Below are 23,230 nucleotides of genomic sequence, written 5' to 3' on the forward strand. Positions count from 1 at the left end.
CTGATTCAGTCATAATCAGTTCAGTTAAAACTAAACACATCACCAGGCAAACTCTCAAAGATCATTTTAAATATTCGATTTAAATAATTAAATGCTTTTTTTTCAATCTCCAAATATGATATTTTATTTTTTGAAATTCTGCACATCAGCACTGAGTTTATTAGAAATAAACATAACCTTGTAATAGAGCCTCCCCATCAAATAGCACCATTAGTGTTTATTCTTATTATTCTTATTCTTATTATTATATTATATGTTTGTAACGTTGGTGTATGTGGGTGTGCGTGGCCTTCGGTAGAAACATGTTCTACATCTACTCAAACAAACTTGTTATCTTGCTGGGCTGATTTTAAATGAAAGGTTTGGTTCCCGTTCAGTTGGATGTCTGGTTAGTGTCGTGGATCAGACAGAAGGAAACCTGTATCTACAGAACTGAACCTGTCAGCTGGTTTTAAATTCGTTTCAGTCAGGAAGCGAGAAAGGCAATGCGGAAGATAATAAGCTGTGCGCAGTTGTGTGTGTGTGTGTGTGTGTGTGTGTGTGTGTGTGTGTGTGTGCACCTTGCAGAGGCGCAAACCAAGCCAGCAGCAGAGGGGTTCCCCTTTCCACCAGTACGCACAGAGAGGCTTCCACAGGCGGCTGAACGCGTGGAAACTCGGACAACTAGGACCTCCTCATCACCTGAGCTCCAGGTAAACTTTCTGAAAGTGAAATGACCAGATTTTGAAGGTTTTGCGGGGCTCTCCTTGTGCGCCAAATGCCCAAAGAGTGCAGGAGAAAGAGCTGCAAGGACTCCGGGCTCCCTGGGACCGGGGTGCACGAGGGGTGTCGTTTAGAGAGAAGAACAGCCGGGAAGGCGTCTCAGACCTGCGATGATCTCACTCAGAAAGCCGCTCAGATCGTCCCGTCGTCCGCAACAGGAGCGCCGACTGTGATGGAGGCTCCCCGGGTACCGCACGTCACCATCACCCCGGAGGGTGGCGGCTCCTCCCGGGAGATGCAGCAGGAGGACTGGGATGACGCCGTGGACGGAGGACTGCGCAGGAAACTGTCCAACTCCTCCATCTCCTCCACGGGCTCCTCTGCGGTGGAGTCCGAGGACGATTTACTCAGCGACAACGAGAGCAAGAGCAAAGGCATCATCACTTTAGAGCATCTGGTGGACACCGGAGAGGTGAGTGAGATTATTATTATTATGATTATTATTATTATTATTATTATTATTATTATTATTATATTCCTTTATTGATCCCCATGGGGGAAATTCAAGTGTTGCAGCAGCTCAACTACACAGACACAGACAATAAATACACATATTATACAACTACACAGACAATAAATACACATACTATACAACTACACAGACAATAAATACACATACTATACAACTACACAGACAATAAATACACATACTATACAACTACACAGACAATAAATACACATACTATACAACTACACAGACAATAAATACACATACTATACAACTACACAGACAATAAATACACATACTATACAACTACACAGACAATAAATACACATACTATACAACTACACAGACAATAAATACACATACTATACAACTACACAGACAATAAATACACATACTATACAACTACACAGACACAGACAATAAATACACATACTATACAACTACACAGACAATAAATACACATACTATACAACTACACAGACAATAAATACAACTACACATACACAGACAATAAATACACATATACAATACTACAACTACACAGACAATAAATACACATACTATACAACTACACAGACAATAAATACACATACTATACAACTACACAGACAATACACATACTATACAACTACTACACATACTATACAACTACACACACAATAAATACACATACTATACAACTACACAGACAATAACAATACACATACTATACAACTACACAGACAATAAATACACATACTATACAACTACACAGACAATAAATACACATACTATACAACTACACAGACAATAAATACACATACTATACAACTACACAGACAATAAATACACATACTATACAACTACACAGACAATAAATACACATACTATACAACTATAAATACAACAACTACACAGACAATAAATACACATACTATACAACTACACAGACAATAAATACACATACTATACAACTACACAGACAATAAATACACATACTATACAACTACACAGACAATAAATACACATACTATACAACTACACAGACACAGACAATAAATAGATAACGACTTAAAGACTTAAAGAGGGACAGTGAAGTGGCTCCTGAGTTGCAGTTGTCATGCATCACTGGCATGTTTACAAGCAGATCATGTTCCTGTAGTTATGTCACAGTTACAGCGTATACAATAACTCAACACAATCTGTTGTCTTGTATAAAAAAAATACTGTTAGAACTATTAAACTATGGCAAATGTCTTTTCTAGATGGAGCATCCTGGGTAAAGTCCAAGTTCTTTATGTCATATTCACAGAACAGAAGCAGTCAATACTCATTCAAATATTTTCACATCATTAAAAATGAGCATCTGAGACATAAAATAATGAATAAAATGTATAGTATAATAATATATATATATATATATTTGTGGTTGACAGCTGTACAGTAATTGCATATGAATAAACTGTAATGTAAACAGGTTGTTTAGTAAATGTAGGAAATGTACATGCATAATGAGAATCAGTCCCCTGAGGGTGCAGGACTGGATGTTTATACTGACAAATTATTTTTAAATTGCCATCTTTGATCTTTGAAACAGTGAAGCACAGCAGCACATAAACAATAATCAGCAAACTACTTCCTCACAGAGGACCACTGGGATCTCTGACTGCAGAGAGGATCCAGTTATAGAGCTCGTATTTGTTTAGAGTTCGTGTAGATGATGTTTAGCCCCATAATGCTGTCGTATAAGTGAGTTCTACAGCCAAAGCTTTCTGTTCTAAATGAGTCAGTTGTAGAAATGTACAGGTTGTTTTTTTTGCATTTGTCCTGCACTTGCTTGTATTGTTTTGAGATCTTTGAAATGCCAGTTGACAGATGTAACGAGTCCCACTGCTTTCCTCTAGTTGCTAAAGATCATGTGAAAAGAAAGATTAAACATCCTTGAGATCCCTGCCACAGAGCGCACAATGATCTTTGAGGAAAATCGATTGTCCCCATTGAAATCCCATTATCCTTCCTTTTGTTAAATGGCTTATCAGGTCCTTTCACATCCCCTTAATGATGCCAGGCGCTGCATGAACTTAAACCAACATAGAGAAGCTGTGGGAAGCTTGATAACCTTTGCTGTGTGGCAAAACAACACATCATATTGTTTACTGCAAACAAATTAATTGATGATAGAAACACAGCTTCATGTCATTTCTTAGTATTCTTTTGTATCAATAATTATAATAATATTTTTTTGCAGAGACTATAAATGGATAATGATGCAAATGCAACTGTTGCATTAAATGCCAGCTCATGTTTTGGAACTGTAACTCCTGACCTTTATCACTGTGCGGCCCTCCTTCAGCACACAGGCTCGTGTTGAAGGATCGCCCTTTTCTTCATTAGACGCTGGGGGTGGAAATTTGTTTGACATTCTTGGCTGATAAAGCTTTTACTTGTGCCGACAAGTCTCAGTCTCTTTGAACATTATTGCTTGTGCATGCAGATAGAGAAGTTTTATACTTTTCAGAAGCACACATTCTCGTATTCTGCATTGAGATTGGAACAGAACAACACTTATTTTAGCAGCTTTTGCTTGATAGTCATCTCAACAACATAATCTGCTTTTTGTCTACACTGTCACCGCGTTAGACTCAGGCTCAGACTCTCATTGTGTGTGTGTGTGTGTGTGTGTGTGTGTGTGTGTGTGTGTGTGTGTGTGTGTGTGTGTGTGTGTGTGTGCCACCGCTTCTCTTAGCCTTCTCCATACAAGGTCTGTAGCTGTCCATTTATTTTAAACAGACTGAAAACACATTGCCTGTTAAGCCTCTGTTTTTGTGTGCATGTATGAGAGAGAGAGAGAGAGAGAGAGAGAGAGAGAGAGGGATTCATCTATCAAGTGAGGCTGAAGGCTCTCCCAAATAAAAGTCCATTCTAGCTGTTTATTGCCTCTTTAATTCATCATATCTTCAAGTCAAAATGTGTTATTTGTGTCACCTCTGAAAAAAGCCACTTTTATGGTTCTGCCCCTTCAACCCACACATCAGCCCACGCACACACAGACACACTCAGACGCACGCAGCACCTACGTATGTCATTGGGTAATAATGTTTTTCTGTGGTCAGTAGCCAGTTTGAGCCTTGGCCTTTGACATTTAACAAAGAGCAACTTCAGGAAGTCAAAAACACTTGTGTATCAGTACTTTTTCTAGTTCACACTTTAATGCATGTATAATAGAGATTAAAATGCACAACAAAGTGCTTTTTAATGGACATGCAGCAGAGGAGAGCAAACACACAGACAGGTGGACAAACAGTCTAATCTTGCGGACAGGAATCATTTGATTATCCCGCAGTGGTTCACGTACCATTAGCACTGCAAGATGACCATACAGTGTAACATGGAAGGCATGAGTTATAACGGTTGGCCCACAACAATGGTTGGCTGAGTGAGTCACACCGTCTCAGAGTTAGTTCTCCTCACTGTTTGGACATGAATTGTTGGAAACCGGTGAAATTTGCTTTCTGCGTTTGCAGTGTTGCTAACGACTACTCTGACTGTTCAGATCAACATGATGTTGTGTCGTTTTGTCATTCACATACAACAGTCCTGGTGTTACAAAGAAAAGGTGTGTCTGTCTGACACAGCAGAAAGCAAGTGTGTAGAGTGTTGAAGAAACCCATGCCACCATTAGGCTAATAGAATAGAAGAGCAATAGGTTCCTTTAATTTGTGTGAGTAAATTAAACTGTGTATCTTTTTTATTAATTAATAATGAAAAGTACTCAAGTTCCCTACTTAAGTCCAATTTAAGGTACTTGTTCTTTATTTGAATATTTCTATTTCCTGCCACTTTTTGCTTCACTGCATTTCAGGGAAATATTAAACTTTTTTGTCTCCTACATTTATCTGACAGCTATGATTACAAGTTACTATTACAAATATGTGTTACATGACAAAAACATCACACAATAAATGTATATGACTTGTACAGTTTAAGGATTAAACCAGTGTTTCCCAACCATTTTGGCTTGTGATGTCTCATAAAATACAGTGTGTAGTCGATGCCCCTTGTCAAGTTTCAGCTGTAGATGTGTTGTTAGCGGTTCAAGGCCCAAAGGAGTCCACTAACCCAATAATCTACTAGTTGTCTGAATAATTTTAATGCACTCTGCTTTAAACAGAAAGCAGACCTGTTATTTCAAGTTCTAACTTGAGTGTGAAACCAATAATTTCCCTGAGTATTTATCAGTAAAAATTCTTGTGGTTTCAAGGCTGGCTGGGACAGCTTGGAGTGATTAATATGAAGTTTCAATGTCAGACTGTGTGTAAAATATAAATATTGGCTGTAGAGCTGCAGGGTCGTTATGGTTGCATAAAAACTCAGAGTTCATATGTAAGTTTCTGTTCCCTCTCACTCTATGGATATGACATAACAACATGTGAATGCTGACTTCTCTGATTTTATTTTATATTATTCTATTCTCGGTTTATTTTTGTTTGTGGCTTTCTGGAGCTAGGCACGAAATCATTTCACCACACGTTGTACTGCGTATGTTTTCTGTGTGACATATTAACGTGGTTTGATTTGACTCCTCTTTATTTCAATCAAAATGTAACCAACCGGTTACATGCTGACACGAGTAAGTAACTCACTTTAATAAAGTAAAGACTCGCAGCAATAATACAAATGCTAGTGTGTGGAAGTCTAACACCTTCACAATGCGATATTATCAGTAAACAAGTAGCATTACAGCAAGAGAAGCATATCGCCTGACATTTAACAGAGACTTGGCTGGCTGCTGCAGAGCTTTGTGTTTCACTAACACAAGTCCCTGTTTCATTTCCTGTTTAAATCAGAACGCGCAGAGTCAATGAAATGACCTCTCCAATGACTAAAGACAGGATCTGAGAACATGTACTACTTTTCCTCTCCGAAGCCTGGGAGTGTGTTCATTGGGTGTATTTTCCTTATAATTATATTTGAGGTGATTGTAGATTTGTAAATTCTAGAATAATAATCCTCTCACTGTTAAAAAAAAGCATTATTTGAGATATGGTCAGTTTTCTTGGAGGGAATAAAACAGACAGTTCTTCATAGGTGTGAAGAACTACTGCGTCTCTGTGAAATACGCAAGCTGTTGCTATGCTTTTCTGTCTGTGTGTGTGTGTGTGTGTGTGTGTGTGTGTGTGTGTGTGTGTGCATACTGAGAGACAGAGATGGAGAAAGAATAAGAAAGCAAGGGTGGTATGAGAAAAGTCCTTAATCAAACCAAGGAAAACTAAACACCTCTGCCAAGGCAAGATAATCAACCATCACCTTTTTTCGGTTCAGGGTTCAGTACCTACTTTAATCAGCTCCAATTTGCCACATGACAACAAAAAAATCCTGACTCTGCTAAAAATGGAGTGGGAGTTGAGAGGGCAGCAGCAAGGGCAGTGTCACCCTAGATTATTTGTTGTTAAACCTTCAGATTTATTTTCACTCTCTCTCTCTATATATATATGACAAAGACAAATTATGCATGTCTTATTCAGTGTGACATTCTGAATCCTACTTAAATATAAAAGCCATACACCAGGAAATGTCTTTATCTGTAAACTGATGTGGGACAGTAGATTTTTCTCTGTGAATCAAAGCCTATCAACACACTAAGCTGGAGGTGCTGAATAGAGATGTTGTGTGCAGATATGAGTTTCCACAGTTATGGCATTTAACTGACCTACATTGGAGGTTTCACACAGTGGAAATTCACAAGCCTGGCATCAGATTTGCTGGGTAGAATTGCTTATTTAATCAGATTTTCTATTCAGACAGAGGGTGGACCAAGGTCAGCACTTCCTCCTGTTATCGAATCACTTATGTTAACAACAACAACACACAAAACATAACAACGATTCACTCACTTCTGTTTGTTTTCTTGCACGTTTTCCAGAGCAAGCCGTGGTGGAAGTTGAAGACAATCGTCCACTGGCCCTTCAGTGTTACGCAGAGGAGAAAACTGAACTGGGTTCAGCTTGCTGGGCATAAAGGTATGACCAGTTCAGATCATTGTTGAGTTGTTGAACTTTTATTGCAGCTCTTATAGAATGAGAAAAAGGGAGGGTAGGAGGTCAAGCACCATCACCAAACTGACAGGGATTCAAACTTGTTATGGATGTTAGATCTGTTGGTATCCTTTACCACTATCTCCCTAGAACATACACAAACAATGAATTCAAAAGTTACACGTCTCTATAAGTTAGAGTCATGTCCACCGTATGTGCACTTCACTGGACATCTCATCTCAGGTAACTTCAAAGCAGCAGATGAGGGCAACATCCTGAAGAAGTTCTCGGAAAACGAAATGCGGTGTTTTGAGAAGCTAAGGGATGATGCGCTGCTCCCATTTGTGCCCGGTTACCATGGCACTGTGGAAAGAGATGGAGAGTCTTTCCTTCATATGACTGACCTGCTGGCGAACTTTGACCTTCCCAATGTCATGGACTGCAAGATGGGAGTGAGGTAAGGAAGTAAGCTATTACTTTAATAATAACAGTATAGATATATAGGCAATGATTTATAATTGTAACCCTAATTTTTGTTTCCATACATGTAACTGTATCAAACATGTATTGACAGATATGTCAATATTTGATGCTCATGTAATGTTGACGTGCAGCGTGTTGACAGTACATGCCTTCTCAAGCGTTTTTTGCTTTACAAGGGAACACCTGTTGTAACTGCAGGCTACATGCTTGGCTTCCTGCCACAGCGGGCGGGGCCACACACACACACACACACACACACACACACACACACACACACACACACACACACACACACACACACACACACACACACACACACACTCTGCACGTTTCAAACACATACACATGTGCACTTATTTTACAGACTCACACATTAAACAAATCGTTTTATTGTCTGCAAAGTATGTGTGTCTGTAGTACACACACACACACACACACACACACACACACACACACACACACACACACACACACACACACACACACACACACACACACACACACACACACACACACACACACACACACACACACACACACACACACACACAGGGTGTCCCTGGAGACTCCCCTTCATCAAAAACACTCACAACCACAAAGTTGCACCAACACACACTCAGACTTTCACAGTTTAACGCTGCACGCTGGAGTCTACTCTCAACTTCCCTCTTAAGCAGAGAGGAAGTGTAGCTCCTAAACTGAAACTGAAATTCACATCTGCATGCACATAACTGCCTGATATGAATATGACAACTGTGCATGTAATGTTGTACTATTCCCCAGCAGAGCTTTTTACTTATAGAGTTTGTTGCTCTCAGCTGAGCGTTTCAGTAATGGCATTTTAATGCACTCGTCAGCTTTTCTGCATGAGTGAACAAGATTAGAAAGGAGCTGATCTCTCCAGCTTCTAGTGCAGCAACAGAGTCCTCTGTAATAAAATGTCTTTTGTAAGTGAACTACTTGCAGCTTAGTAAATAAGGGTGTGATACAAGACAAACCCTGAAAGTAAACTTTAATATTTACTTACATGCAGATATAACTTTTGCCAATAGCCTGAAAACAGCCTGGAGCGCTTGTCCCGTAACCACAAGGTTGGTGGTTCAAACCCCTCTACCGGCAACATGCCGAGGTGTCCTTGAGCAAGACACCTAACCCCAAGTTGCTCCCCGGGCGCTTCATTGCAGCCCACTGCTCCTCCGGGATGGGTTAAATGCAGAGAAATAATTTCCCCATTGTGGGACTAATAAAGGCTTAATTATTATTATTATTATTATTAAAAACATGCAGCTCCTGTACCTGAAGGCCTTCTTCCTCCTGCCGTTTCAGGACGTACTTGGAGGAGGAGCTTGTTCGGGCAAGGGAACGGCCCAAGCCGAGGGAAGACCTGTACAAGAAAATGATGGAGGTGGACAGCGAAGGCCCAACTCCCCAGGAGCATTCCCAATGTGGTGTCACGAAACCTCGCTACATGCAGTGGAGGGAGACCATGAGCTCCACCAACACCCTGGGCTTCAGGATAGAAGGAATCAAGGTGGAGGGAGTGATGTGGACACCATTGATTATATAATACACGTATTCAGTTGAGCAAGGCACTAAAGAAAGTAGAAATGTACACATGAGCAAAATTAAAAGAGCACAGAAGCATTTAAAAAAAGGATATTTGACTTACTTTAATCATGTGGCCAGAAAAACGACTCCAAATAAATGCTTAGGTTGCTTCGTGTCTGTTTGATAGGTTAATAGGCAACTGTTTGATAACACGTTCACCATCTCATCTTAATCAGGTGATGATTTGCTTACAGTTTGTTCCTCTGCCCTGAAGTGGCAAGAAGTAATTTAATCTAATTAGATTATGGAAGGTTTAAAGAATGCACATAAATTCAGTCCAATCACAGGACAAAATACATTTTAATGTGTAATATTTCCCCTCTTTTAGAAATGTGACGGTACGTGTCGGACTGACTTCAAGAAAACCAGGTCGAAGCAGGATGTCATCCAGGTGTTCAAGGACTTTGTCGGAGGGAACGTCAACATCATAGTACGTGACAGTCAGTTCGCTTCTGCACACATATATTCTGTGTCTTGTAAGTAATATAAGCACATATACAAAACATACTTTACTGTGTATCGACACAAGGCATGCTCTCACAGGGATTACGTGAAAGACAACACCGAATAGCAACAGCTCTCACATCCGTGTTCAGTGTTTGGACAAATATAAATGAGTTTCTATACTCTGTGTTTACTTTGGAAAAAGGTTGGGGACAGTCTGATGATGGATGGAAAGTGTTTGAACTGCATATAGCAAATATTAAGTGAAATGAATGTTGTTTGCGATTTCTATTGGGAGGTTCCCAAATATACACTGTGTCTACAGTCCTTTGTTTAACAACCGTAGCGTCGATTCAATGGATACAGATTAAAATAATTTTAAATTTAATCATAGGCTTCAAGTAATGTTATTATGATCCGCCTGACACTGTTTTTTCTTGAAACATAGAAGTCTTACCTGAGCAGACTGGCGGAGATCCGACAGGCCCTGAAGACATCACAGTTCTTCAGGCAACATGAGGTGATGACTGATATGAAAAACATGAGGAAGAAAAGTGTTGCAGCAGGAACTTCATCTAACTCTACCTGAGGGCTCTGAACACCATTTCTCCGAAATATGTTCTCTGATTTTGATGATGTTGTGGAGAGCACTGTCTAACACGTTAACCAATTACTATTTAAACTCCTTCACTTTCAGCTAAACTGTTTAGAACGCTCCGTTTGCTTGCCAAATAGTTTAAATCAACATTTGGTCTTGTTATCAAATCGTAATGTACGCATTAATGGATGAATAGATGCAGAAGTAGGAAAAGCAAAAGCTAATATGAAACCATTCGTGTTCTTCATAGGTCATTGGCAGCTCTCTCCTCTTTATCCATGACCACACCAGCAATGCACAGGTCTGGATCATTGACTTTGGGAAGACCACGGCGTTACCAGAGGGCCAGATGTTAAACCATGACATTCCTTGGCAGGAAGGCAACCAGGAGGACGGCTATCTGTGGGGGCTGGAAAACCTCATCCACACTCTGGAGTCTGTAAGCAACGAAGGGAGAGGCAAAGAAACCTTTTGCTCAGCAAATAGCCAAACTACAGAAAGAGATGGTCAGTGACCTTCGACCTGTAGACGGGTGAAAGAAAGTCAAACTATTTTAATGGACACAACAGAGAGACCCTTAGGGAAATTTAAGAAATGATGATGTGCTTTGGGTGCTCAATGATAAATGTTAAAAAAAATGCAGAAATGCTGCAAAGAAAATCCTAAGAGCAGCTTAATAAAGCCACTGACAGAAAAGACTCACTAGACACTGGACAGAGAGGCAGAGAGTTTGTCACTAGCAACTGAACCACTGAGCAAATGAACTGACACTAATTCAACTTCCTATAAAATGAACAGAAGTGAAAGTGTAAGGATTCTGCAATTCAGTTTCAGGGAGGAGGTGTTACATGTGAAGTAACTGCTCATGAAATATGAGTTAAAGCATGAGAAAGACCTCTGTCCTCCTTATTAATATCTAACCCTCAGCTCTGACAATACATCTGTAGGTATAATATCACAGGAGTAATTCAGTGCTGTGCTGTATGAAGCTCACAGACCTCACAGTCATATAACTACAACTTATAACATATTGTAAATATAGTACTGCATACTGTATAATTATTAGTGTGTCACTGTTCTGACAAACCTTTACTGTATATCAATTTATACTTCTTTCACTGATTTTGTTCTTGTAATCAAACTCGTTATATTGCACTTTTTGGGGTCTTTTTCAGAGATGTTGTGCAAATAAAATATATGAAAATGTACTTGGAATTATTATTATTTTTAATTTTCAATAGAAAAACAAATTTGTGGTATCTTTATATTTATGTTAGCTAGGGCTGAGTTCACTCCGTGAAACTGATCAAACCCACACAAAATGAGGTCAATATACGTTTGTTTATTTGGGGCAGTTAGGTCAGAGGAAAGGGTGAAAGACGGTATATTGCATAGAATGTCTTTCCATTTTTGGTTGAGTCATTAACACCCTCACCAACAAAAAGAATACAGAAAAAAACACTTTTCAGTGAGTGTGAAATATAACGCACCAGACCTTAAAAAATATACACTGTGAACAAGACAAGGGAGATTTTTTCCAGTCTCTGTAAAAGAAATTCAACAATAATCAATATTTCTAAATGGCAAAAATCTCACTATAGGAGTCTTTGGAAAACAATGTGAGCATTTTGATAGGTCACCATTTCTGAAAGATGTTATTTTCAAGTGGACAGTTGAGCAACCAAAATGACATTCACTAATATCAGCAGGCCTGAGCATAAAAACATACAGAAAGACTATAGAACCCTTATATAAGTGTAACAATTCATTTAAAATACAAAAAAATAAACTATCAACATGTTTGGACTCCAAAGAAAGACATGTATCGGATACAAGTACCAAATTGATTAAATATGAATTAAACAATAATACTGAATAGAGCTTAAACAGTTGAATCTTTGATTAATTGAATGAACTGAGATACCTGCAGCAGCATGTTTGGTAGATCCAAGGCTCAATACCTCCCCCTGCTGAGTAAACATAGGTACTACCAGCACAACACCAGTAGTTGCAGTGCAGTGGTATTTAATGGCAGTGATCAACTACAAATACAGATCCTTTATTAACATACATGAATAATAATAAATGAAAAAATAAGCTACAAATGCAATGGGTTAGTCCAATGTACGGTCGAGAATACAAAAATAGCAAATATTTTCACAGCTACGTGGTCATCAAAATCTACACGCTTATACTTCTATGAGACCTCCTTCAGTCCAAGTAAATATTGGGACATGGGGAAAGAGAATTGTCATAAATATGCAATAGCATAGCAAGAACCAAGTAGTTGGAATAAAAACACCTTAACACTTTTTTGTTTTCTTGCAGAGTTAAAGAAAATTGTTACCACTTTAATGTTTGCACAGTCCTTTTGAAGCTACAGCCACCAGCCTGTTAGCTTAGCTTAGCACAAAGACTGGAAACAGCTAGTCTGGCGCTGTCTAGAGGAAAATATATTTGCCTCCTTGCACCTCTAAAACTCACCAACAAACACATTATATGTTGTTTATTTTAATCTGCACAAAACAAATATGTAAAGGGATCTAAATGCGGGACTATTTCCCGGCCAGGAACAGTGACTTTCTTGTACACAGTGTGAAATTTCCAGGAAGTCAGCTGTGACTCTGTGTCTGGCTGTCTGTGAACACCAGACCAAAACCAGCAGCATCAACTGGGAGGAGGTCAAAGTCACTGACCCGGAGTCAGTGGACAGCCAGAGAAAGATTCACATTTGACACCCCAGACTATCCTCAAATAAAAACAGGGTTTAGGATTTCCTTGTGTGTACAATCGCTTGCTCTCACGCAACCAAAATTCCATACTTACATACATACAACTAGTCCACCTCCATGAACAACTGAGAAAAAATCCAACGGCTGGGAAAATGTTGGAAACACCAAGTAAGTAGACCTTGTGTTGAGAGAAAAAGATCAAAGACATGTTATTGCTGTAAATTTGGTGTATATGTTATCACATTATTTAGGTTGAAAGCAAATCAGTGTCACGTTAGTGAACAATGTACCGCAAGTTCCTTAGGTATGGATACAATCCTTAGGTATGGATACAACTAAATATTTTTAGTAACTGTACAGCCTTTACTGAATTTCAATCACTTGAAATTAAAAAAGTAAAAACACATCCTTCGTGATTCTCTTCCCAATGGCTCAATATTTTCATCCTGTTATAGTCCTACTGTAAACCGATAACTACAAATACCAACAAACTGTTAACTATAATGCAACATATACTACTTTCAAAGCCTTCATGAAAAAAACCAAAAGCAAATGGGTAGAAAAGGAGTCGAACTACAGCAGTTATTTAATGTGGACAAGATAAATCCCAGGTCTGCTTGTTGTCCAGTGTTTCAGCTACCAGTGTACCAGAGCCCAGGAAAGAGCTCTGAGTCCAGCGTTTCCTTTCTGTATCTCAGTGCAGAGTAGTATTAGTGTTTTCCAGCATTCCAGGTGCTCAAATAATTTGATGTTCCGGCTCTCAGTCTGTAACAAAGCTAACGTGGTCATGCTTTTTTGTTCCAGAAATCCAGTCTCAGGTGGTGAGAAAAAGAGGCTCCAGGTGACATTTTATTTTTCACATCAATCAGAATCTCTGTTACAGTGAGCCGTTTCTTAGATTGGGGTAACGCTGAGGTCTTCAGACAGAGAAAAGCCTGAGTCTCGGTCACGTGTTGGTTTCTCAGCTTTGGTGTGCCTCCTCACGTCCTCGTGTCCGTAGCTGGCGTGGCGCTTCAGCAGCAGCTTGGGCATACAGGAGGAGGAGGTATGGAGGCCTAATGCCAGTCCCAGGCTTGTCCCTGAGGACACACTGGGAGCAGAGCTGGTGTTTGTGATGGCTTCTGGGGTTTTGGGCATGACCAATGGAAGGCTCTCTGCCTCGTAGCTTTGCTCATCGTAGGCATAGTTGACGTTGCCACAGGGGAAACTCTGGAGCTTAGCCAGGTCCATACCAGCTTTTACAGTGCCACCTGTGGGGCTCTTATGGGAGGAGGTGCTAGGGGCAGTTTTAGCCTGGCAGGACGGGGATGAGGTTGAGGAAGTGCAGAGGCTGGAAGGGCCGAGGTGGGTGCTGTTACACTCAGCCTCACTGCTCTCTAAGGTTGGGTTGCAGGTCTGAGGAGCCTGAGTGTTGGAGACGGTGGAGGCAGAGCTTGAGAGTGGCATGGACTGAGTGTGAGCCAGTGTTTTCTTCCCCCGGAAGTTTTCCAAAACCCAGGAACCGTATGTGGGGTTCCACAGGTTCTTGGTCTTGTTCTTCAGCCTCTGGCTCCCTGAGGAGGAGCTGTTTCTGGAGCAAGGTTGGTGATGAGGAGCCTCAGGGTGGAGCCAGTGGCCTCCAGCTGACAAACCGGGGGCGGGAACAGGCTCCGCCCAGCACGGCTCCAAAGCCTCGCGGCAGGATGTCACTTCATGGTGGACAGGTTGGGTCCTCTGGAGGAGTAGACGGGGTTTGGTGGGCTGTGGGGTAAGAGGTGTTGGACCAAGGCCCAGAGAGGAGAGGCCCAGCTGGGAGGGGGAAGCTTGGGAAACAGGATGGGACACCAGGAGTGGAGTGAGGCTGGTGGAGGTGTGGTCAGAGGGACGGATGATGGTGCCGCCATCGTCCTCCGCGGTGGGGGTATATTCCATTGGCAGGGGTGTGTTCACCACATCTGGGTCCTGATACAGAGCAGTTAAGAGTTTTTTGTTTTTTTAATTAAAAGAATGAAGGAAGCAAGACTAAATAAATATTACATTTATTTAACACTAATGGCAATGTTATGTATGTACAGACAGGTGAGACTTAGAGCGTACCTGAGAGCAGTAGTTAATTCTCTCCAGGATAGTAGAGAAGTTGGGCCGGTGCTCGGGACAGTGTTGCCAACACTGGGTCATGATCCGATAGCTACATACATAGTAACAGACACACATCTCAGATATATTGGGTTTTTTTCTTATATGAACCATCTTATAAAATAAATCATGGGATTATCATAACAAAAACAGAAGAGAATCAGAGAAAGCTTCCGGAGAGTTCCATCAATGGGACATTAAAGGTAGTAAACAAAGCAGAATACGTGTCATTTTCTCTGAAGTCATCCCTCAAATCCTCCTAGCTGTGCCCTGCTTAAACTTTACATCCAGGCTAATCTCTTTTGATGTATTTCCTTTCAGTACTCACACAGGCCCCGGACAGCTCTTGGGAGGATCCATTCTGCCTCCACTGGTGACAAACTCCAGCACCTCTTGGTTGGTTTTACAGGGATACGGCATGAAACCCAGAGAGAGGATCTCCCACAGCAGTACTCCAAAAGACCTGCAGGGGGAGAGACAGATCAACAACTGAGCTGAACCTTGCTCATGTTTCAGACTGAGTGTACCAGAATCAATCTGAAAGCACTGCCTCGGTTTTTAACATTTATAAAAAGCTAATTATTAGTTAAGTGATAATGCTTGAACTATACGTTTTTACTTTGTCTGGTATTGATTCTCCAAGTTTGCTATAATATTTATCTATATTATTTTAACTCTGCTAGAACATCCCAGATGGTGAACTGATGGTTTACATTTTCCCACAGTTGTTGACCAGGGTTTGATTGTGATTACTGGAGCGAAAGCCACAAAAGCTGGTTCTGCTATTGACCTTTAATTGTGAAGGAAGAATGTGCCTCATCAGAGTTTAACTAAACTTCTCTGTGGTCAAAAATTGTATCCTGTACATATTCCCACCACCAGTTTGACTGAGAATTGTATGGACAGCTCAGATGTATAAATCTGTCATCTCACCATAAAAGCCTCTGATTACATCTATTAAGGTCAAACGCTTTATGAGCTCGACCCATAAACAAACATTTCTTCCAGTCTTCAAAAGCAAAATTTTGACATTGTTTGGCCCACACTAAATATTAAATTTATTTTGTCATTGGAAAAGTGGTTAGGATATTGATCCTCGCTGTGTTCTTTTTCCAGTTGGCTGTGTTGTGAGTACAGATTATCTTGTTGTCTTGTTCACTTGATACAGATGTGTGGTTTTGTTTAGGAGTAAAATTACTTCAATCTTTCCAGCTGGTGTTGTACTGACCGCATGGATGCTTTTTAACTTAGCTGCAATCAAGCGGTGGGATGCTTAGCAGAACAATTTAAATTTGACATTAGAAAAATAATCTTTAATGAATATCTGTTTGCAACATCTGGTTTTAGTTGATGGTTAAACACACGATAATCAGTATTTTTCAAAGACTTACATATTTGTGTCAGTTTAAAGTAACATACTCTTTAATAAGAGGTCTCAAGCTGAGTTAAAAGGAAACAATGATTGAAAACCTCCTTGTGGATTCATACTTAATACTGTATACAGTATATTATGTGGCTCATATTCATACCAAGTATCAGTCTTGCAGGTGAAGATTCCCTCCATGAAGGCCTCCGGTGGCATCCATTTAACTGGCAGCATGGCGCGGCCACCTTTCCTGTAATAGCTGGCTCTGAGAAACAAAAGAAAAATCTGATTTAGGAATGTCCATTTATCATCAGTTTAGAAGAGAAGGTAAATACCTCAAAGCCATGAACTCTGTTAAGTCAATTTTTTTCTGGCTCCTCGGAGCATAATGAGATAGCTTTTCATCTTTTCCCCCCGTTTACCACATCAACCCAGTGCTGCCCAGACTCCTGCTCCAATGAGAGACATCATCGTAAGTCATCCTGTGTGCTTTGCTATGTGTGCCGCCATGCAGTGCGTGATGATGCAGATTTAGCATACAAACCTGTATATGTCTCGTGCCATGCCAAAGTCGCCAATTTTGGCCACTCTGTCTGGTCCAGGGCAGGTAAGCAGGCAATTTCTAGCAGCAATGTCTCTGAAAATCACAGGATCTGTTACTAAATGTAGCTTCATCATGGCAATTACCTCTCTAACCCATCTTAATAATGTACTGCATTTATTGTTTGTTTTTTATTTGTTGGAAAATTCAAAATTATTAAAAAAGAGGATTGATATAAAAGGTGTGTATAAGCCAGTTACATTCACCTACAAGTGGACATGTTTCCTGCTGCAAAACAATGTTGACCACTGTAGTTTACAGTAAACAAGGTCCACATGTGACAAGAGACAGCTCATACAATCTGTCAAATATGTGGCTGATTATACAACAGTCAGTGCAAGTTAAAATATACTCAGTGTTTATATGAGGAAATTGTTACACTATTTCTCACCCATCACCATTTTTGTATTAATGATGTTTTTAATTTGGTAGAAAAACAATATCCTGGATTTATCAAAAATAGTTAGCCTAATACTAAAATACTCATTCAATTGTCTTTGTGGCTATAGAATTCTTACAGACCAAAACACTTATTTTTGTGTTGTTTGAACTGGGTAGTTATAATCTGCAGATCTCAACCTGTGTATGAAGTGGTTCTCCTCCAGGTATCGACAGCCGAATGCGATGTCTCTGGCCATCTGCAGCAGCTCCCGCATGGTGAGAGAAGAGGTCTGGCCCTGGATACAGCACAGCTCAATTAACTCTCACACTCACACACACACACACTCACACACACACACACACACACACACACACACACACACACACACACACACACACACACACACACACACACACACACACTCCAGACTTACAGCCCGTGGCCTGTTCTGTCTCAGGAAGCTCTTCATGTCTCCTCCGGTCATCAGCTCCAGCAGGATGAAACGAGGCAGGATGTTCAGACTGACACCGATGCAGCGCACAATGTTGTCATGGCTGAACTTGCTGCATGGAAAAACAGTTACCAACGCTCAGGTTAGAGGGCTTGTAATTGTGTGTGTTAATCATATAAAAATAAATCATGCTGGATACAACAGGGCATTCAAATAATATCCAACTACAAGAGGAATAGTCCTCATGCAGGCAAAGATGACAATGGCTTCCTGCCAGACACATAACATACTTTCTACACACGTTATGAAGCTACCAACAACAAGTAGCCTGAATGTGGTCCTTTAAATAAAAAAACAAAACAACATCTCCTATCTGAACAGGTTCTTTCCAAATGGGTGTTCAGAAGCTGTTGGACACATCATTAGCCACGCCTTCCAAGAAAACTATATCAATTCGTCCCTCTCACTCTTTTCTTTCTTCTGCTACTTCTTTAGCTGACCTACGGCGCATTCGCAGAAGCATAGTCCCCAACACTGCTCGCTCTGTCAGCACTTTTGCCATAGTTTGCACTTTTAGAGCTGTTAGCACCGTTAGCTATCAGCCGCCGGCTCACAGTTGACCTATTGAGAGCCATTGAAAGGCAATCAAAATGCTCCCAATCCCTGATCTTACACCTTAAAGTTTTAGTCTTCTCTAGTATAATCATTCATGTTCTGCTTCGCTAAGTAACAATACAAAAAGAAAGCAACAACAACCTTTCCACTGAGGTTGCAAATGCTTTTGCCTCCCACCTCCTGTCTCACCTGGAGAACAACAACACTGCTGTTCATTGACTTTAGCTCAGCGTTTATTACCACCATTCCCCAGACACTGATGAATTAGCTGAACTCTCTTGAACTGAGCACCTCGATGTTTAACTGGATTTTAGACTATCTGAGTAACAGAACACAGACTGTCAGAATCCATACTCTGACATCTTTAACTTCTACTATAAACACCGGAGTCCCCCAAGGCTTTGTGCTGAGCCCACTACACCATCAGGTATGCTGACAACACCACAGTTGCGAATGCTGACGAGACAAAGGAGAGGATTTTTGACTTCAGGAGGGTTGGAGCAACTCACTACCCCCTAGAGGTTGATGTAAGACTGTGGAGATGGCATACAGTTTTAAACTCTTTGGGTCGGACATCACAGACAATCTCTCCCAGAGCCAGAACACCTCGTTCTTGGTGAAAAATGCTCAATATTGCCTGTACTTTGCTAAAAAAAAAGGCTAAAGAGAGCTGGTCTGTGCTCATTCATTGTCTCCAGATTCTCCAGATTCACACCGAGTTGGGTTTCCTCTGCATGGTATAGCTCACCTCTACTCGACTCACTTCTGGTAACAGGTATTTTCCCTATGCAGAGTTTCCACTGCAGATCGTAACCCCTCAGTGTAGGTGGGATTCTCAGCGTATCGCCATAGCAACGATGCGTCTAAAGGACAGTGAACTTAGTGCATACAGCATAGTTTTTGATCTGATATTTAAAAAAATTATGGGTCTAATTAATAAAAAAATTGCAGTCGCTATTGATGGTATTTTGGCTATTTAAAAATGGTGAGTTTGTGCAGAATGTCCCACGTCCCAATAGGGACCAATTTGAGCAATCAGTGGTGTGCAGTGTTTTAACTTCGAGGTACAAAGAGTAGAGTGTTTCAATTGGTACCATCCAAAACTTCTGCTAATGGAAACGTGAAAATAACTGTTCAAATGGGTAACTGAACTGGACAGCTGGTTGTAAGGACCAGTTTCCCCACCATGATGTTTCCTATCATTATGTATTGCACTTTGGCACGATATGTTTTTCCTACTTTTATTTAAACCTGTATGAAGAGGAATGACAATAAACTTGAAGTTGATTTTTTATTGCTCATTAACTTCTGTACATGTGTGTCATATGTGTGATCTCAGCTCTATTATTTCGAGGGGCTGAAAGTGAATTAATCTAAATGAGTAAATCGTCTTTGATCCAGTCAAATCTTTTTTTTCCCAAAACACCTCTAATAAGAAAACAAAAATGCCCAACAGATGATTGGGAAGGAGACTAGTTACACACAGCTCATAAATAGCATTAAGTTAACTGTATTACAGTTATTATACTGACATAAAAAAAATATGCCTGCAGATATTGTCCTTGACTAAATGTCCTATCAACAACAACCAGCTAATTATGAGAGGTCTATTTGTGTCTGCTACATCATAGTAGTGGTTTGATTTCTGGTGAGGGGAGTTTCACATCAGTCTCCAGCTCTTCTCTCTCCCCCTCCCTCTCTCTCTCTGCTGGCTGATGATGTGAGCACACTGCTGCCTCACACGCACAGGTGTTCTGTTAGAAGGACGTATTGGGTGAATCAATGTGTGAACTGCAGTATGGCGAACCTCATAATCAGGGCCTCCATCAGGAAATCCATTTCATCCTGTTCGGAGCAGATTTCTGGAAGAGTCTGTGAAGCAGAAAGAATCAGAGAAACAGTTTGAGGTTTGTGTCTGCTATTGCCAAAGGTTAAGATATCATCAGTCCTAATCAGCAGACTATTGAAAAGGCGTACCCCTGTGAAGCTCACTCAGCTGTTTCTTTTTTAAAACCTGTAGTTTTTAAGCCAAGTGATCTGTGTGCATTGTCTGACTTCCTTTTTTTTTTTAGGTCATCCAATCATTCTGTGCAGTCATGCTGACATTGCAGTATGTTATTCCATTTTGGCACTGTACAGATTTTTTACACAACAAACCGCCATATAACATGTTCATATTATGTAGTAAGTAAAACAAATAACCCTCTTCTAAACAATCCCTTTACAAAAACCTTATCTTTTCCTTCATGCGTGTGTGACCTTTAGAGCCAAAAGAAAGAAGGCACCCCTGTGGGATGATGTTGAGTTGATTACAGTATATATAAAGAACACAACTCCTGTTGAAATACTATCATCTGACACGTAGGTGCAATTTATCCTCATAAGCTGGACAAAGTGCAAGCTGACCTTTATGGCCACCTGCATGGGGCTGTTATCGCTGCTCATCCCCAGAACTTGTCCTTCATAGACTTCACCGAATGCACCATGGCCGAGAGCCCTGACAAAAAAAAAAGTGAAAAATTGAAGTGAAACAATCGGTAGAAATCTGTGTACGTAAGAGCATCAGCATGGAAAGCCATCAGAACCTCAAAGTGTCATTTGAACATTGTGTCCAGGTGTGCTGTACCTGAGAAGTGTTATGTTCTTGCGTGGTACTTCCTTCAGCTCATTGAGTGAGGCGGCCTTCCCTGCAAAGCAGTAGTTGGGGTTGTAGTCTGTCATGATGGTGGAGGAGCGGATCTTGCTCAGCTTGTACTCTGGACTCTGCAGGTACCCCCTCACTGCATGCAGGTCGTTCTTCCTGCGGTACCACACTGAAGACACAGACAAAACAAGAACTTATTTTACTTCAAAGTCTAAGAACATTTTTTAAAATCACAACACTAACTGGACCCCATACTTGCATTTAAGTTGTAGAAGCAACTTCCTGTCTATCTGCTAACTGTAGGAACAGTAACACAAGGAGGGGTCAAGCCACATCTCAGTACTGATGCTCGACAATGTAAAAACAACATCCTTAGGGCCAGTGAGTCTGTTCAGAAAAGAGTTGGTTGACAGCCACTTTGATATGAAAAAATTGGTGTTCAACTTTAAGAAGACAAGACCACACAAACAAATTTCCGTAGGGTGTGCGCCATGTCAATTCAGCAAACACTCCTAACTTCAGATAACTGGTTAAATGACCAACGTAAACATGATGAATGCAACCTGTGCATAAACAAGCGCCCGTTTGTGAGAAATGTAAATTATAATAATTAACGCCCCAATAATATCATAAAAACCTGCAGGTGAATATGAATGTAAAGAACAATCCATCTGTCTCTGCCAAGATAAGTTGCGCTTTCTTCATATGGCGATGCGCTAAGGAATCCAAAAGAAGTAAGTTAGCCATGACGTGCCTGGTTAATCCTCTAACTGACCTCATTATATACAGAGACAAATTTACCTCCAATTAGTTCTTTAAGTCTTTTTTCAGCTTGAGATGTCATATTGATATTGAAGTGTTATACAATAGCATCAACAGCCAATTTTTTATTATATTATGATTGAAATCGCAGAGTCAAACAAGATAATGTCAACATAACTATGAATGGTCATTTATATAGGATATTCGATTGCAAAACTGCTTCAAAGGAATGAAACATACAATCCTTTAGTGAAAAAACGGTTTGGATAGATAGATATCTTTTTTTTTGTGTCACGCATAAAACGTGCCCAACCCTCATGGGTTTACAAGACACCAACAATACAGCTGCAGTGGACCCACATCTCATCAAGTCACATTTGATTACAAAATAACAGGTTGCTTCACCGCTCAATCTCAAACAAAACAGCAGACTAAGTGCACACTCCTTCGACAGGTCTGGACCATAAATTGTGTTCGTACCTAAGAGAGAATTCAAATTACGAGACAATTGGTGAATACGGCAAGTTCTCCTGAATTACTCGAACAAGCCACTAAAGAACAAATCTGTTCATACGAGTGGTTCTTGCGTGAGGCCCAATGTTCTGCAGGATGCATGTGGGCTGTCCTCTCCTTGGTTACTGCTCCTAGACTGTCTGTGCCAGTGAGTTTGGACTCACCCGCCATGGAGGCAGCCCACATCCCTGATGCAGGTTGGTAGTCTGCCAGGGAGGGGGCGTTGCGTGCAGGTAAGAGGTGCCGTCGAGCCATCGCCCAGTGCAGATGCTAGGGACTCGGGGGTTGGGATGAGGGGTGGGTTTGGAGGAGAAGGAGGAGGAGGAGGAGGAGGGAATGGAGGAGGAGGAGGAGATGGGGCGCCCAGGGAACAGACTACCTCCCTGCATAGGGGAGAGCTCAGGTGAAGAGACACTGTTAACCTGAAGCGTGTGTGTAGGTGTGCTTTTTGCAACGTAAGCAACATGTATGTAATTGCACAAATGCTAGTTTTGTTTTAGTATTTTTTTATTTATTCACTTGTATATTCAAACAATCACACACGGTGCAGTTAGTGAGGAAATCACACTTAATAGCTCATCCATTTTTCATTAAAAGAAGTTCGGCATAGAAGTCAGCTTAGTTTGCTCTTTGTCTGGTTATATAGGAGTCATGCAGTTTCACTCCACAGCTGTTTGTTCATTACTGGTTTT

General features: G+C 40.7%; 2 protein-coding genes across 2 annotated transcripts in view; one reads left to right on the forward strand and one right to left on the reverse strand.

Moving 5' to 3' along the window:
• Nucleotides 1-570: 570 nt before the first annotated feature.
• Nucleotides 571-11,551, forward strand: itpka (inositol-trisphosphate 3-kinase A). The gene is made up of 7 exons (XM_054614002.1): nucleotides 571-1,174; nucleotides 7,113-7,209; nucleotides 7,468-7,681; nucleotides 9,034-9,238; nucleotides 9,644-9,745; nucleotides 10,208-10,279; nucleotides 10,608-11,551. The coding sequence occupies exons 1-7, from the start codon at nucleotides 758-760 to the stop codon at nucleotides 10,869-10,871; spliced, it is 1,371 nt and encodes a 456-aa protein (XP_054469977.1). The 5' UTR covers nucleotides 571-757; the 3' UTR covers nucleotides 10,872-11,551.
• A 2,432-nt stretch (nucleotides 11,552-13,983) lies between these two features.
• Nucleotides 13,984-23,230, reverse strand: part of ltk (leukocyte receptor tyrosine kinase) — a 33,192-nt gene continuing 23,945 nt past the window's right edge. Inside the window, 10 exon segments of the mRNA XM_054613275.1 lie at nucleotides 13,984-15,030; nucleotides 15,166-15,256; nucleotides 15,533-15,667; nucleotides 16,734-16,835; nucleotides 17,115-17,207; nucleotides 17,751-17,848; nucleotides 17,987-18,116; nucleotides 20,427-20,491; nucleotides 21,026-21,116; nucleotides 21,246-21,432. Coding sequence (XP_054469250.1) covers nucleotides 13,984-15,030; nucleotides 15,166-15,256; nucleotides 15,533-15,667; nucleotides 16,734-16,835; nucleotides 17,115-17,207; nucleotides 17,751-17,848; nucleotides 17,987-18,116; nucleotides 20,427-20,491; nucleotides 21,026-21,116; nucleotides 21,246-21,432 — 2,039 coding nt within the window.

The sequence above is a fragment of the Anoplopoma fimbria genome, chromosome 15 (assembly GCF_027596085.1).
Source record: "Anoplopoma fimbria isolate UVic2021 breed Golden Eagle Sablefish chromosome 15, Afim_UVic_2022, whole genome shotgun sequence".
Lineage (NCBI taxonomy): Eukaryota > Metazoa > Chordata > Actinopteri > Perciformes > Anoplopomatidae > Anoplopoma > Anoplopoma fimbria.

Excerpts from the sequence above, each read along its gene's own strand:
- itpka (XM_054614002.1), top strand. The coding sequence starts at position 758 with ATGCCCAAAGAGTGCAGGAGAAAGAGCTGCAAGGACTCCGGGCTCCCT. Across the intron at positions 7,210-7,467 it reads TCAGCTTGCTGGGCATAAAG|GTAACTTCAAAGCAGCAGAT; the intron begins GTATGACCAGTT and ends ATCTCATCTCAG. Across the intron at positions 9,239-9,643 it reads TCAGGATAGAAGGAATCAAG|AAATGTGACGGTACGTGTCG; the intron begins GTGGAGGGAGTG and ends CCCCTCTTTTAG.